The 13,957-nt window shown below is 36.2% G+C and overlaps 1 protein-coding gene across 1 annotated transcript; it reads left to right on the forward strand.

The window, feature by feature from the left end:
- Positions 1-5,987: 5,987 nt before the first annotated feature.
- Positions 5,988-13,746, forward strand: LOC127867369 (uncharacterized). The gene is made up of 4 exons (XM_052408470.1): positions 5,988-6,081; positions 9,222-9,312; positions 11,971-12,155; positions 13,343-13,746. Exons 2-4 carry the CDS (start codon positions 9,279-9,281, stop codon positions 13,520-13,522), a joined length of 399 nt encoding a protein of 132 aa, XP_052264430.1. The 5' UTR covers positions 5,988-6,081; positions 9,222-9,278; the 3' UTR covers positions 13,523-13,746.
- Positions 13,747-13,957: the final 211 nt, after the last annotated feature.

Consider the following 13,957-nt stretch of genomic DNA (forward strand, 5'->3'; position numbering starts at 1 on the left):
AAAATAAAATAGATGTAAGTTGAGTCTTGACTGATTAAAATATTATTTAAAGATATTATATGGTTGTTTAGGGAAGCCTCTAAACAAATTTTACCAATTAAATAGATCTAATAATAATTTTTTTATAAGTGCATGAAATTTGTCTTGCATTAATTGAGCTCATTGAAAAATTGAGTAAAAGCACAGCTTTGATGTTCTTTGACATAGTCACATAGTCATTTTAAATGGAACTGCATGTTACAAATTAAACAATTATAACTATTGTATTAATGAATTGAGTAAAGTGTGAAAAGATGTGTTATCTTGTTTACTGATTATTGTATTGAAAAAACAAACACACAGTCAAACAGACAAATTAAGGACTGCGTCGCTGTTCTTCGAAAACCGCGTAAGTCAAATTTGACTAGCGAGTATTTGTGTTATCGGTATTGCGTTGAGCATACTGTGGCAATTAAATTTTGTTCTTAAACACTATCATTTAAGCGTAATTTGTAGCAAAGACTTATCAATATACATGTATATTGAAAGTCTTTGTTTGTAGTTAATGGTTGATGATGCGTCACTTAAAAATTTATTCAGAAACCGCGTATATAAGATTTAACTTTTCAACAACTGAACAATCATAACTTAAAAGGAACCAAATATTATATAGATATATATATATAATATGAAAGAGAAAACTGCGTAAGTCCATTTTTAGAATTAAAATGACAACTACAGGCCTTTATATTTTCATAAATAAAAAGTATGCCCATTTTGACATAGACCATATTAATTATTATATTTTAAAACTTCAAAAAATATTTAAAACATGTTGTTGTTTTTTTTTTGCCTATTGAAAAGTTGTAAAAAATGACTTACGCGGTTTTCGAAGAACAGCGACGGTTCACTGTCATTATAAAAAATGTAGGCTAACTGTATGTCTTAGTCAAGCGCATACGTGATAACTTAAGTGATGTTAATGTTTACAGGGATAGAAACTTACTTTTTACGGTAGGTTGAGTAGACGGGCAAACTATCTTTAGTACTTTGGTTGCCCGGGCAAAGAATAAAGAGCACACTAATTTTTTCCCTGGTTTAATAGTCTGAACACTGTTTATGCCATGAAAACTGCGTAGTAGACCATAAACATGTAGTTATGCCACTTTACAATGACACTACATTCAGAGTACTCTTTTCTGTAATAATAATAATTAGGCGCATTATGGCCATATATGACTAGCGTCATGCGAAAGTAAGTCTAATGCCATATGAAGGGCTAGCGCTGTCGTTCGCCATTTCAGCCATTTGCGAAAATATTGAACATTTGGCTAAAAACAATCTGATCTGCGAAAATTCTAAAATCTTGTGAGATTTTCGTAGAAAACATCCGCCATTTTTACCCGGACTGGTTTTCTATGGTTTTCTCTTTGTTTCAATAAAAGCGTTCGTTATTTCACCACTAAGCGAAAACCGTTCTGCATCGGCATATAAGATCTCGCGTGACCTTATTTTTATTTAAGGTCACAATATACTAAACATTTTCCCTATATAATTCAATGTAAAAGCGATAACTTTAAGCCAAAATAAATGCAACATTTTGCACATACCTACCCCCATAACCATACATTTTCTGAAAGAGCATTCTGGACCGAATTGATTTAAACAATAAAAAAGGTATGCCATGTTCAAACCAAGAAAGAACTTGACACAAATTAAAATGGACTGTTTTCTCACCCTTTTTACCGGCTACACTACAGAAAAGAGGTATCCGCCAAACCGTGCTGTTTTATCCTGTAGTCTCAAATCTAAATCATGGCATGAATTATAAGTGCATACCAATGCATTACCTAACAAAAAACACTATGGAAATGAACTAAACAGAACATAACAACAAGTGTTTAAACCATAACAACATATCTTCAATCGATATGCTTTGATTTATTTAGAGAGTACAGCACTACATGAACTTTTATTTAGTAAAACGTAGCCTATAAGAAAAAGATATTATGCATTTAATCAAAATTCCTTGCATGTAAGTATTAAACTATAAGTTACCCACCACCATATCAATTTTGGCTAGGATATGATATCTTCTTATTTGGCAATCATACCCACTTTTTCCTAACACACCTCTTTTCGAACCAAAGCCCGCGCGTTAAGGCGTGCGTCTTATTGCTCAGCTACCCGATCGCCATTTTTGGATGTTTTTTTTTACTTTTAAGATAAAAGTAGCAACTCAAACTTAAAAAATGCATGGGGTGATATGTGGGCTGAGTACAGATTATCTTTGTCAATGTTTTTGCTCCAATCCATTTTGCTGGTGTATTTTCTGTTTGTTGTTGGGGGTTTTTTTTACCAAAAAATGTCAAATTTAAAGCATGATTTGATAACAAGTATGGTTCTTTCACCCATGAACATGCAACAGTTAATGCAATTAGATCAAAGTAACTGTGAAGTGTAAAAATTAACAACTTCAAGTAATTGGTCATCTGATGCACTAAATTGCCTAATTATTTTAGCAACAATGTTTGTAACAGCTCCTTTAATAAAACAACACCAAATAAAGATGCAATTATAAAATGGTCATTCAGCCTCAAAACTGCAGTAAGTAGTATGTACACTGACTATTCACCTTTGAAGGACTTATACCTTTTGTTAAAAAAAAACTGGGACTTTTAAAGATCATAAAAGGACATATGAGGTCAAAATGGCTTTTGTTAGTTAGCAAAGGCAAAGATTGTTGTACATTGGCTTCAAAAGAGGTCAATCTAGTGGGAAAAGGTGGATAAAGCATAAATATGGAAAAGACTCAAGTGCCAACACTAGATATGTACGGTTAGAAAGGTCTGCCATTATCGCTCGGATTCATACAAGTGACAATTTCCTTACTTTTCGTGATGTAGACGGTTCAGAAACACCAGTTAGGCCGTTGCGTCCACGAGTAAACAGGGCGTGCTATGTAGACCGGTTCAATGTTCTAGCTTCATCAAAAGTCCATTCCGACTAACGCACAAATAAGATCTTCGTCCCTGCGTTACTGCTAACTATGATGTCCGCTGAAAATAGAAAACATAGGTTTCGCAATAACAAATGTAGGGGAGACTTGGTCATTGACGGGCGTGCATCCGTTAAGTGAGGCTATGGGTGGAAAGAAAGGCTGAAATGTACCAGATGCCAATATGTTGGCAAACACTACAAACTGTACAATGAAGTAAATACCAACGGTAAGGGCACGAGTGCGGCACATATCATTGTGGGCTTTCAGATAGGTTTGGCTATACATTGTACTTCCATTGGGAACACCAGTTCGCGCAGAATACTGAACGCAAGCAATATCATTGCGCCTACTCCTCTTGCGATGCAAAAACAAGCAAATAAGGTATGCGCTGCCCTGAAGTCCTTAAATGAGAACTCATGGTCAACATCAGGAAAAACATGGTTGCTAAAAACGTGAAAATAGGGCAAAAGGATGCCTCTATTGTTTATCTTGAAAGGGACAGAACAATCTAATTTGCAAGTCAGACGCGACGCCCGTTCAAGCTAAAACGATTGCCGTCATCACAATGTGTAAAAATAATATTACAAACAAACAAATTTTGGAGGTGCATGTAGCAAATAAACTTTGCAGAGCTGCTTAAGTGCTTTGAAATAAGGGAAAACCAGTTTAGTTCCTCAATCATAGGGGGCATTGTTCGGCAAATGTTTCTGAGAGTGAACCAATAGGGGATGAAGGGAAATGGAATAGGTCGTTAGTCAACCAGATATCTCAGGATATAAAAATACCAAAGTTCACATGTGATGGTGACAGCAGAGCATTCCAAGGTGTTAGCAGCTATCAGAGCCACAAAGTAGGCCATCTAAAGATTCATATGCAGCCAGCGTTGCTCCAGACCAGCATGCATATCAATGCAGTCTGGTCAGGAGATGCATTGTCCGCTATAAAGTCACATAAGGCTTTGTGGTCTCATTAACGGACAGCGTAGCTCCTGGCCAATGACCAGACTGTGCGAATTCGCAGGCTGATCTGGAGCCTCGCTGGCCGCACATGGCAAAGGACGCGCGTCATATACTATGTATGAAAACGCATATTCTGCATGTCAACATATCTAATGGTTCGGATGTACTTTTCAGGGTTCCCACTATGACCTCTATAACCCATCCTACAGCGATTCAATCGTGAAGTACACAGTCAGCAGGCTACTTCGCACTAATAATGAAGGTTGTATAGTATCATAATATATTATCATCCTCCGCCAAAGGCGGAGGGATATTGTTATGGCGTTGTCCGTCCTTCGTTCCGTCCGGCACTTTTGTTTCCGGAGCCAACTCTTGGAAGTGCTTCGGCGGATTTTATTGAAACGTGGTATGAGTATATATAAGGATAAGAGGATAATGCACGCCAAATGGCATTGTACACCATCTGTTAATAACGGAGTTATGGCCATTTGTGTATATTCTGTGTCAATGCAGCATGTGTGGGTATACGTCACCTCTGTGACAAAGCTCTAGTTCGGCGAGGGGTATCAATTCAACGAATCTGCTTGTTTATTTAGAAATGAAAATGAAGGTTTTATGCAATTAGGAAATTATTCTCCATGATGAATATGTATGGCCATCCAATATCTATGAGTAATCTGTCTAATAGAGTAGTCATAAATAAAGCTGTCACAGAACATATTTTCATGAAGTTTATTTACATTTTTAGATTTTTCTTATTCATAGACATTCTGTAATTGTTAATGTATTGTCAAATTTGTTATGCTGTAATGTTTGCCTGTTGAAAATTGGAAATTACTGTGAATAAACCTTCTAAACATCATATAATATAAACAATAATGGGCCTTGAACATTGGAAATCTTTTAAATTAAGAACTTAGTAAAATGCATTTAAAACAAATTGTTTTCATGATTTATCAATCGTCAAATACCCACATGTGTATGCAGTTACATTCTACAATCATAATCATAAATATAGTATATGGAATGAATGAACACTAAAGTTACCAAGGATGCAATTTTAGAGTAAAGTATTTATAATACATTATTAACATTCGATAATAAATATGTCCCCAGTTTAGGTTTTCAGAACCTGTCAGATTAAATATTTGATTTTTGCTACTAGATTGTCCTTGGTTCAAGTAACGGTATCGGAAATAGTCAAGATTGTATGCAAACGACTGTGTTGAGTATTGAAATTGTTTTCAGGTGTCAAGTACACAGTCCTTGAGGAAAATGCTGCAACACCTTCCTCATGTAAGTCATATCAACATAATTACCAACAGTGTTTGTTGGATATCCTGGTCTTCTTCCGAATCCCTTGAAAGCCAAAAGGAACTATCAGCCTTCTTTGTTTTTATGCTGATAACACCTTTTAGCTTAAGGGGGCATATCTATAGTTTTTTCCCTAAATTTTGACACTTAATAAAACAATCCATCTTCAAGCTGTTTGTACATACATTGATCTATACCATGATATATTGATGAAACCATTTAAACAAAAACATGTATATTACACTGAAGAAAAAATATTGTTTCGATACATGCCTCCAGAGGGATTCAAACTCACAGAAATCATGAAATTCAGTGAATATTTTACATCACTAAATACCTTTATTAATAGTGTGCTTGTGAACAGCTGTACATTTTGTACATTTCTTTCATAACAATTTTAGTACTTCTACTTATTTTCCCATGCCAGCAAAAAGGAAAGTATCCCAGTGACAACTTCTATAATTATACAAATAATCATTTTAGTGTGCTTCTAAAAAAATGGGACCCAAATGCTTAAACAACCATTGCATAACTACTCTTTTAAGGATAATGTTATTTTTGAAAATATAATACATGTTCATGTACTTTATAAGCACTAGATACTACCCCCTTATTCGTCTGTGCAGTAATGAGCTTGTCCTCATTTGGTAGTTGCCGTAAATATTATCATAAGCCAATGGCATATAAAACAACCAGTTGATGACATTATGCAGGAGGTGAGTTATCTAGTCGGTAGGTTTTCTGTCCGTTCTACGAGAAAACAGTCCGAATGTGAACACTGCCGTGTGCGAAGCCACCCAGATACAGCTGCCTGACAGCTCAGTGGAGGTAATTGTGATTCACTGGTACGGTTAGGCTTAAAAGCACTTTTCGCTCGATTAGAATGTGTGTTTTTATATTATTATTGGCAATATTACGTGCATTTTTTTGCCAGTAATCCATAATGTGTGCATTTACCAACACAATCCTGTCACGCGGTATCTTTAGAATGTAATATATATTTTACCTTTTGATCTCATCTGAGCACAACATGCTCATGGTACATGTATTGTTGATAGCCTTTTGCCCATCGTTCGTTGTCCATCGTGCGTCATCCATTGGGCATCGCGCGTCGTCAGCAGTTACCTTGTGAACACTATTGAGGTCACATTTATTGCCCAATCTTCATGAAACTTGGTCAGAACATTTGTCCCAATGGTATCTCGGTCAAGTTTGAAACTTGGCCATGTAGGGTCAAAAAGTAGGTTACTGTGTCAAATTAAAGAGATAGAATTTTGTTCTAATGCTATCTCGGCTGGTTTGAAAGTGGTTTCGGTCTATTGCAAAACATGGCCGTCAGGGGACAAGGTAGTTTTCCTTATATGGCTGTAGTGAACCTTATAACACTCTAGACGTCACATTGTTGACCCAATCTTAATGAAACTTGCTCAGAGCATTTGCTTTAATGATTGATATCAGATTTCAGCACATTTCACAAAATAAGCTGAGAAAAACATGGCCACAAGGGGAACGGGCAGGTTAACATTATTGTGAATATTGTAGAAGTCACTTTTTTCCCAATTTATCATGGAACTTGCTCAGAACAATATCTCAGCCGAGTTAAAAAATAATCATGGTTTGTAAAACAAAATGGTTGCCAAGGGGGAATTTTATCTACCATGGCATGTGGACACTCTAGGAATTTATTTTTTTTACCTTATCATCATGACTTATGTCCAGAATTTTTTGTTTTTAATATCGCAGCTGTTGCCGCCAAGGGTGGGGCAGTTTTCTTTGTATGACTAGTTAAATCTTGTAAGCATTTTAGAAGTCAATCTTCATGAAACATACTAAGCACATTTGTTTTAATAATATTCCATTAGTGTTCAAAAATGGTTCTGGTCCGTTGAAAATATGATCAATAGGGGGAGTTTTCCTTCTATGTCTTAAGTGAAACCTTGTGAACATTCTAGAAATCACAATCTTTCCCCAGTCATCATGAAACTTGCTCAGAACATCGGCCGCGTTCTCAAATTGTTACGGAAACATCACAAAAGCTGCTCAAAACAGTTCTGTACCTATAGGTCTCAGGTGAGCTATCTAGAGCCCTCTTTTTGTAGTCAATTAACCTTGTTTTGTTAATCTTAAAGTTCAATATTTTATTTGTGAAATATGTGTTGTTCAAAATAATATTTAAAAGATATCTATACATGTCGTCTTCCGGTTATGGCTACTGGCTAGCGGTGTTTTGAAGTGAGCTATTCGAAAAATGTGATTTTTGTCGTGTTTAAGTGTGCTAATTGGAATTTGATTTGACTTGACACTTTTAGCAGCTGAATAGTATGTATAATTGTTAATGAAAAAGTGCAAAATTGTCAAAACATTTTCTTATTAAACATTTTTCATAAAAAACTATAATCGTACTAGGCATCACTAGAGATACATAATACATTTATCACGCATTTCCAGTGGAAGTATCACGATTAACCTGTCACATTGATCCGGTTTTGAAGCATACTGTGGCAAATTATTAAGGATTAGAACGCATAGTTAGTCCAGCAAAAACATGAGTAACCACAAAATTCGTGGTCCATTAGAGTCGAAAAAGTGCGACGCTTCTTCTCCGCTTAATCAAGCTGATCTAAAGAAGGCCCAAACATTTTCCCTGGAATCTATAGCGGACGAAGAACAACTTAACATGTCTGACCAACCATACATTATCAATCTCAATAATGAAGACATTACTCGTATTAGCGATGTACTGAAGCAGTCCTTCGGATCACAAATCTCAGACATAGTATCCAGCATAGTGTTTGCTTTCTCGGTGGACTCAATACAGAAATAGCTGCACTGAAATCCGAAAATCAAACATTACGCAAACATGTTAATCAGCTAGAATCCAAAGTCTCAGGCATGGAGGCAAGCATTGACCGCAATAAAACCATTATAGTCGCCGCAACTGTCTGCGCTTATCTGACATGTCATAACGCATCAATTTTTCCACCATCCTGGAAGCTGGCAAACGTCCCATCATTCTATAAAAAAACTCGTTCCCTCCGATCCAGCAAAATATAGACCAATATCTCTTCTAAGCTGCGTTGGCAAACTTATGGAACATTGTATTTACAATGATATCTGCAAAGCAATGGACACCGGCAAGGAAGAAAGAGCAGTCTTTCGCGATATTTCAAAGGCATTTGGCAGAGTATGGCACCGTGGACTACTATTAAAGCTATCATCATTGGGTATTCAATATCAGCTTCTCAATTGGTTCAAATCCTATGTCTCACAAAGCAAACAACGTGTCCTTTATGCTAACTCTGCTTCTTCATGGTCCACCATCTCCGCAGGTGTTCCACAAGGTTCGATTCTCGGACTGCTGCTCTTTCTTGTGTACATAAATAACATATTGACAATATTAACTCAGAAATAAGGTTATTTACTGACGATACAACTCTGTATATTATTTTTGAAACGCCCTCATTAGCCGCACATAGTCATTAACCATGATCTCGAGTCCATTCATACTTGGGCTATGTCCTGGATTGTCTCACTAATCCCGCTTAAACCAAATCAATGGTATTCTCCCGGAAACGAAACAAACCAATACATCCAGCACTCTATTTTGATAATGTACCAGTAACGACAGTCGAACAACATAGGCTTTATTTTGTCTAACGACGCCCGATGGTCTGCACATATATCTGCAAGTATTAAGAAAACCTGGTAATTGCCTTAACTGGTAACATGTGCTAAATTCCTAAACATACTATGAGCATCTATGGAGAAGAATTTATATACGTTTAAGTAACTTGTTTTCTTATACATTATTGTATGAAAGTCATGTTCAAATTATCTTAATAAATACTGTTCAAACCAAAATATATCTACTTAATATTTCTGCATTATGAAACAATAGTCTCACAATTAAAATCTCGTAATGTATGATTCGTGTTTGTAATTATGTTATCCCTATTATAATTACACAGAACATAGTGTGTGCCCAGAGCTTCCACTGGTTTGCAACAGAGGCTGCATTGCAGGAGATGACTAGAGTCTTGGTGCCTCGGGGACGAATAAGTATGCTCCTAAAAATCGTATTAGAAAATACGCACACGTTGAAAGAGCCGCCGCTGGTACACATTACACTGAGCACAGAATCTTAGTGATATATGAGCTGCGTCGTGCGAAAATGGGTCTTATGTCATATGCTGCCAGCGGAGCTACAGACCAGCCTGCACAGGAGCTACCTTGTCGTCTTATGAGACCATTCAATCTTGCGTGACTTAATAGCGGAAAGGGAAGCTCGTGACCAGACTGCGCATATGACATAAGACCCATTTTTGCAGGATGCGGGTCATATATAAGGGATTTCTTGCTCTAAAAAATACTAATTACAGATTTTAAATTTGCTTGTTCGCGTTTCTATGTATGATTCGGATTGTACATTTAGGTCCACCCTAAACAGTTCTTAGTTTACCTTAACCTACACAGGGTTGCTGGCCATGGGTCCGTTGGTAGGATTTTTTTTTAAAAGGAAGTATATAAAATGAATGATCTATTGTGTTAACACATTCATTAACAGTTTGAAATTTGTTCATTAAAACATGAGAATTATTTATTTATTTTAAAATATTTATATCCTGCTTTCTACATTTGTGCTAATATAGAAGCTATGCTTTCCGGCAACTGCTTCAAGTTTTCTTTTTTAGCTCACCTGAGCACAACGTGCTCATGGTGAGCTATTGTGATCGCCTTTTGTCCGTCGTGCGGCGTCAACATTTACCTTGTTAACACTCTAGAGGTCACATTTATCGTTTAATCCTCATGGCACTTGGTCAGAACATGTGTCTCAATAATATCTTGGACGAGTTCGAAAATGGTTCTGGTTGGTTGAAAAACATGGCTGCCAGGGGGCGTGGCAGTTTTCCTTATATGGCTAAAGTAGTAAAACCTTGTTAACACTCTCGAAGTAACATTTTTAGTCCAATCTTCATGAAACTTAGTCAGAACATTTGATCTAATGATATCTTGAACGAGTTCGAAAATGGTTTCGGTTGGTTGAAAAACATGGCTGCCAGGGGGCGTGGCAGTTTTCCTTATATGGCTATAGTAAAACCTTGTTAACACTCTAGAAGTCACATTGATTGTCCAATCTTCATGAATTTTAGTCAGAACATGTGTCCCAATAATATCTTGGACGAGCTCGAAAAAAGTTCCAGTAGAATGAAAAACATGGTCGCTAGGGGGCGTGGCAGTTTTCCTAATATGGCTTTAGTGTATAGTAAAACCTTGTTAACACTCTAGAAGTCACATTTATTGTCCAATCTTCATGAAACTTAGTCAGAACATTTGTTCTAACGATATCTCGGATGAGTTTTTTTTAAATGGTTCTGGTCTGTTCAAAAACATGGCCGCCAGGGGCGTGGCAGTTTTCCTTATATGCCTATAGTAAAACCTTGTTAACACTCTAGAAATCACATTTTTGGTCCAATGCTCATGAAACTTGGTCAGAATGTTTGTACTAATGATATCTGGGCTGAGTTCGAAAATGGTTGAGATCCGTTAAAACACATGGCCGCAAGGGGGCTTGGCATTTTTTCTTATATGGTTATGTAGTAAAACCTTGTTAACACTCTAGAAGTCACAATTATTATCCAATCTTAATGAAACTTGATAAGAACATTTGTTCTAACAATAGCTCGGCTGAGTTTGAAAAAAATGGCTATGATTCGTTGAAAAACATGGCTGCCGGGGGGGGGCAGTCGTCCTTATATTGCTTTAGTGAAAACTTGTTGACGCTATATAATAGCCACATTTATTGGCAAATCTTCATTAAATTTGGTCAGAACATTTGTCCCAATGAAATCTTGGCAGAGATTAAAACTGGGTCATATGAGCTCAAAAACTAGGTCACTAGGTCAAATATAAAAAAAATGTTAAAAGTAACTTTTTTGGTCCAATCTTCATGAATCAGCTTGCGTTTTTTTTCAGAATAGTCTAGCTCCTTTTGCTGTCAGGTGAGCGCCTTAGGGCCTGATGGCCCTCTTATTTTCTCTTGTCAGACGTCAACCATTCACATCACCATTTATTAAAACGATGATCAAAGACACCAAGACACTTGCATTAGTATATGTCGATTCATGACCTTTTATAGGTTTGTGTCTTACCAATCAAGTAAAATGAAAACAAGTTGAAAATGAGCCTCGGTCTGGGAAACTGGGGTTTAATGCATGTGCAGACTGCACAGGCTCATCTGGGACACCACTTCCCGCCTTAACTGGCTAGGTAGAACCGTTTGCTGAGTAGAACAAGTACTTGGTGTCTTTGGGGAGATCTAAAGAACACTCCCACAGTGGGGATAGAGCCCGAGACATCCGGGTCACAAGACGGATACCATACTCACTACGCACGGCAACCTTTGTAAATGAGAGGGTTAAATAAATGTTTCTTTCATTTCAGTCATTAATGTCGTTTTGGTTAATGTAATATCTTTATTTGCAAGACACCTGCTTATAATAGGTCTTAAAGAAATTAAATTTTCTTGTGTGTCATAGACGAACCTTTTCAAATAGGAAAACTTGATCATGCAATTTTTTTACAACTCCCCCTCCCCCCCCCCACAAAAAAAAAATAAAATAAAACATGGGTTGGCAATGGCAAGTAATTTTAAAGCTTTTTCTTAAAGGCTTATTAATGCAATTTAAATGTACTGATGATATTCGTTATTGTTCTCAGTGTTAATCTACAACAAAAAATCGTACACGAGTGCGCCATGGATGACTAAAATGGAGGCAATTTCGGACAAATACTATGACGACACACCAAGAAAGTCTTCCGGCCAATGGCAGAAGACCATGGAATCATCGCCCCTCCTGCGATTCATGGAACACACGTTTTTGGATGGTTTTGCATACATGAAGGTAACAATGGGTCATGTGGGGTAAAAATAAAGTCAAAGGCTAATTTGCAGAACTATGTAAAAAATGTCATTTGTTTCCACTAATATCGGCTAAAAAAGTAGGGTTAATAGGTCGGCTAAACTTGTATTTTGTTGTTGAACTTTTTTTAACGATTCCTCTTTCCATAAGAATATGCAATGACATGCAGAAATCGTCTAAATCAGTATTTAACACTCTCTCTTAAGGTAAAAGTTAATTAAGTTATGGTTCATCAGCGATTATGATCGAATGTAGCAAAATTGACTGCAAACTTAATAGTTATTTTAGTGAATTTAGCAAACATGATGGAAAACTCAACCTAGAAAGCCAAAAAAAAGTTAAGGGTTGGCACAAAATATTAGGTTTGGTATGGTTAGAGGACACACAATACACCATGCCTGGTGGTTCGGGGTGAAATGTTTATAAAAAGTATTTATATTTGGTATGTGATATAAGATTGTGGTCCTCTACAAAGATTGTTCAAATCTTACCCGTGGGTTCCAAACTGACCATGTCCCATTACACAGGTGAGCGATCTAGGGCCATCTTTGCCCTCTTGTTTATGTATCTATATGATATGCTCACACACTGTACTGGTTTCCCATTTTAAAATCATGTATTGCCATTCATGAATTATTTTAAAACGCCATTAGTTAAGTTAGAACGTAAAATACCCATATCAGGCGATTATTTTTAATATTACACACACATGGGCCTAAAAATAGAAACACGGGTATTCTGAAAATTCCGTTTCAGCCAATGTTCGGTAGGAACTTATAGAAACAAATATAACAAATCATTGTTGATTAGCGCTTGATTATCTACTAAAATGTGCACTTGCGACTGGTTTGTTTAACTGCATATGATATTTATTCAATGGTCCATCACTGTGTTCACAGAGAACTAGGTATGTATGTCAAAATGTGCACACAAAAAAAGCTTGTTCAGAGCTACTTGGTACTATTCATCATATTTACAAGATAGTTTCTAAAATCCATCAATTAATTCCGGTTAAAAGTTATCACGGTTATATAATGTTAATCAAAACTGAGGTAAGTGTGGTCAAAATAATTTAAGAGACAAAAAGAGATGTCCATCCAAAGTTCATAAAGCAATTGAACTCGAGCCAGATTGCTTCAACCACTGAACATTAAATTCGTATATTTCAGGGAAACAAGAAGTTTATGCTTGAACATTTTACGTCAATAAGCGTCATTGCCAAGCTAACAGGAACCGAGTTAGAGGGTGCAGTTGAAAAGTTCCGCAGCGTCTTGGACGAGCACTTCTCTGACGAGGAAGAAATTGTCCTGCCCTTGGAATCAGAATTTTACTGTGTGGAAAAAAGCTAGTGTCTGTATTTAGAGTCGGAAACTGAGACTTAGTCTCAAATTTTAACAGCCTAATAAAATGACATTTGGTACACAGTAAGATTAAGTCTAATATTGCAATTGTGTGATTTGATTTTTAGAAAATTTTAGTTGATAATAAAACTTTACATGTATTTCAAAGTATTTTTTAGAATATAAGAAAGAACTTAGCTGCAATATTTTTAGTGATTTTTTTTCTATATTGCTTTCCGTGTATTATATATAATATTTTAATGTAATTAAACTTCGCAAATTGTTTTATGTTTTATTCATATGTTGTGTAAATTGTTAAACTGTGATTAACTTTGAATAAAATGTGTTGCATTTGTATAAGTTTTTTTCTCCTCTTAAAAAGTCTAAGTTTTTTTCCAGGGTCAGCTGAAAATGTTTAAGTATTTTCCATGCTTAAAAAATTCT

This window comes from Dreissena polymorpha, chromosome 1 (assembly GCF_020536995.1).
Source record: "Dreissena polymorpha isolate Duluth1 chromosome 1, UMN_Dpol_1.0, whole genome shotgun sequence".
Lineage (NCBI taxonomy): Eukaryota > Metazoa > Mollusca > Bivalvia > Myida > Dreissenidae > Dreissena > Dreissena polymorpha.

Bases quoted from the DNA above. Each gene is read 5' to 3' on its own strand.
- LOC127867369 (XM_052408470.1), top strand. From the start codon at position 9,279: ATGACTAGAGTCTTGGTGCCTCGGGGACGAATAA. The intron at 9,313-11,970 runs GTATGCTCCTAA...TATTGTTCTCAG, and splicing joins GGTGCCTCGGGGACGAATAA to TGTTAATCTACAACAAAAAA. The intron at 12,156-13,342 runs GTAACAATGGGT...CGTATATTTCAG, and splicing joins ATGGTTTTGCATACATGAAG to GGAAACAAGAAGTTTATGCT.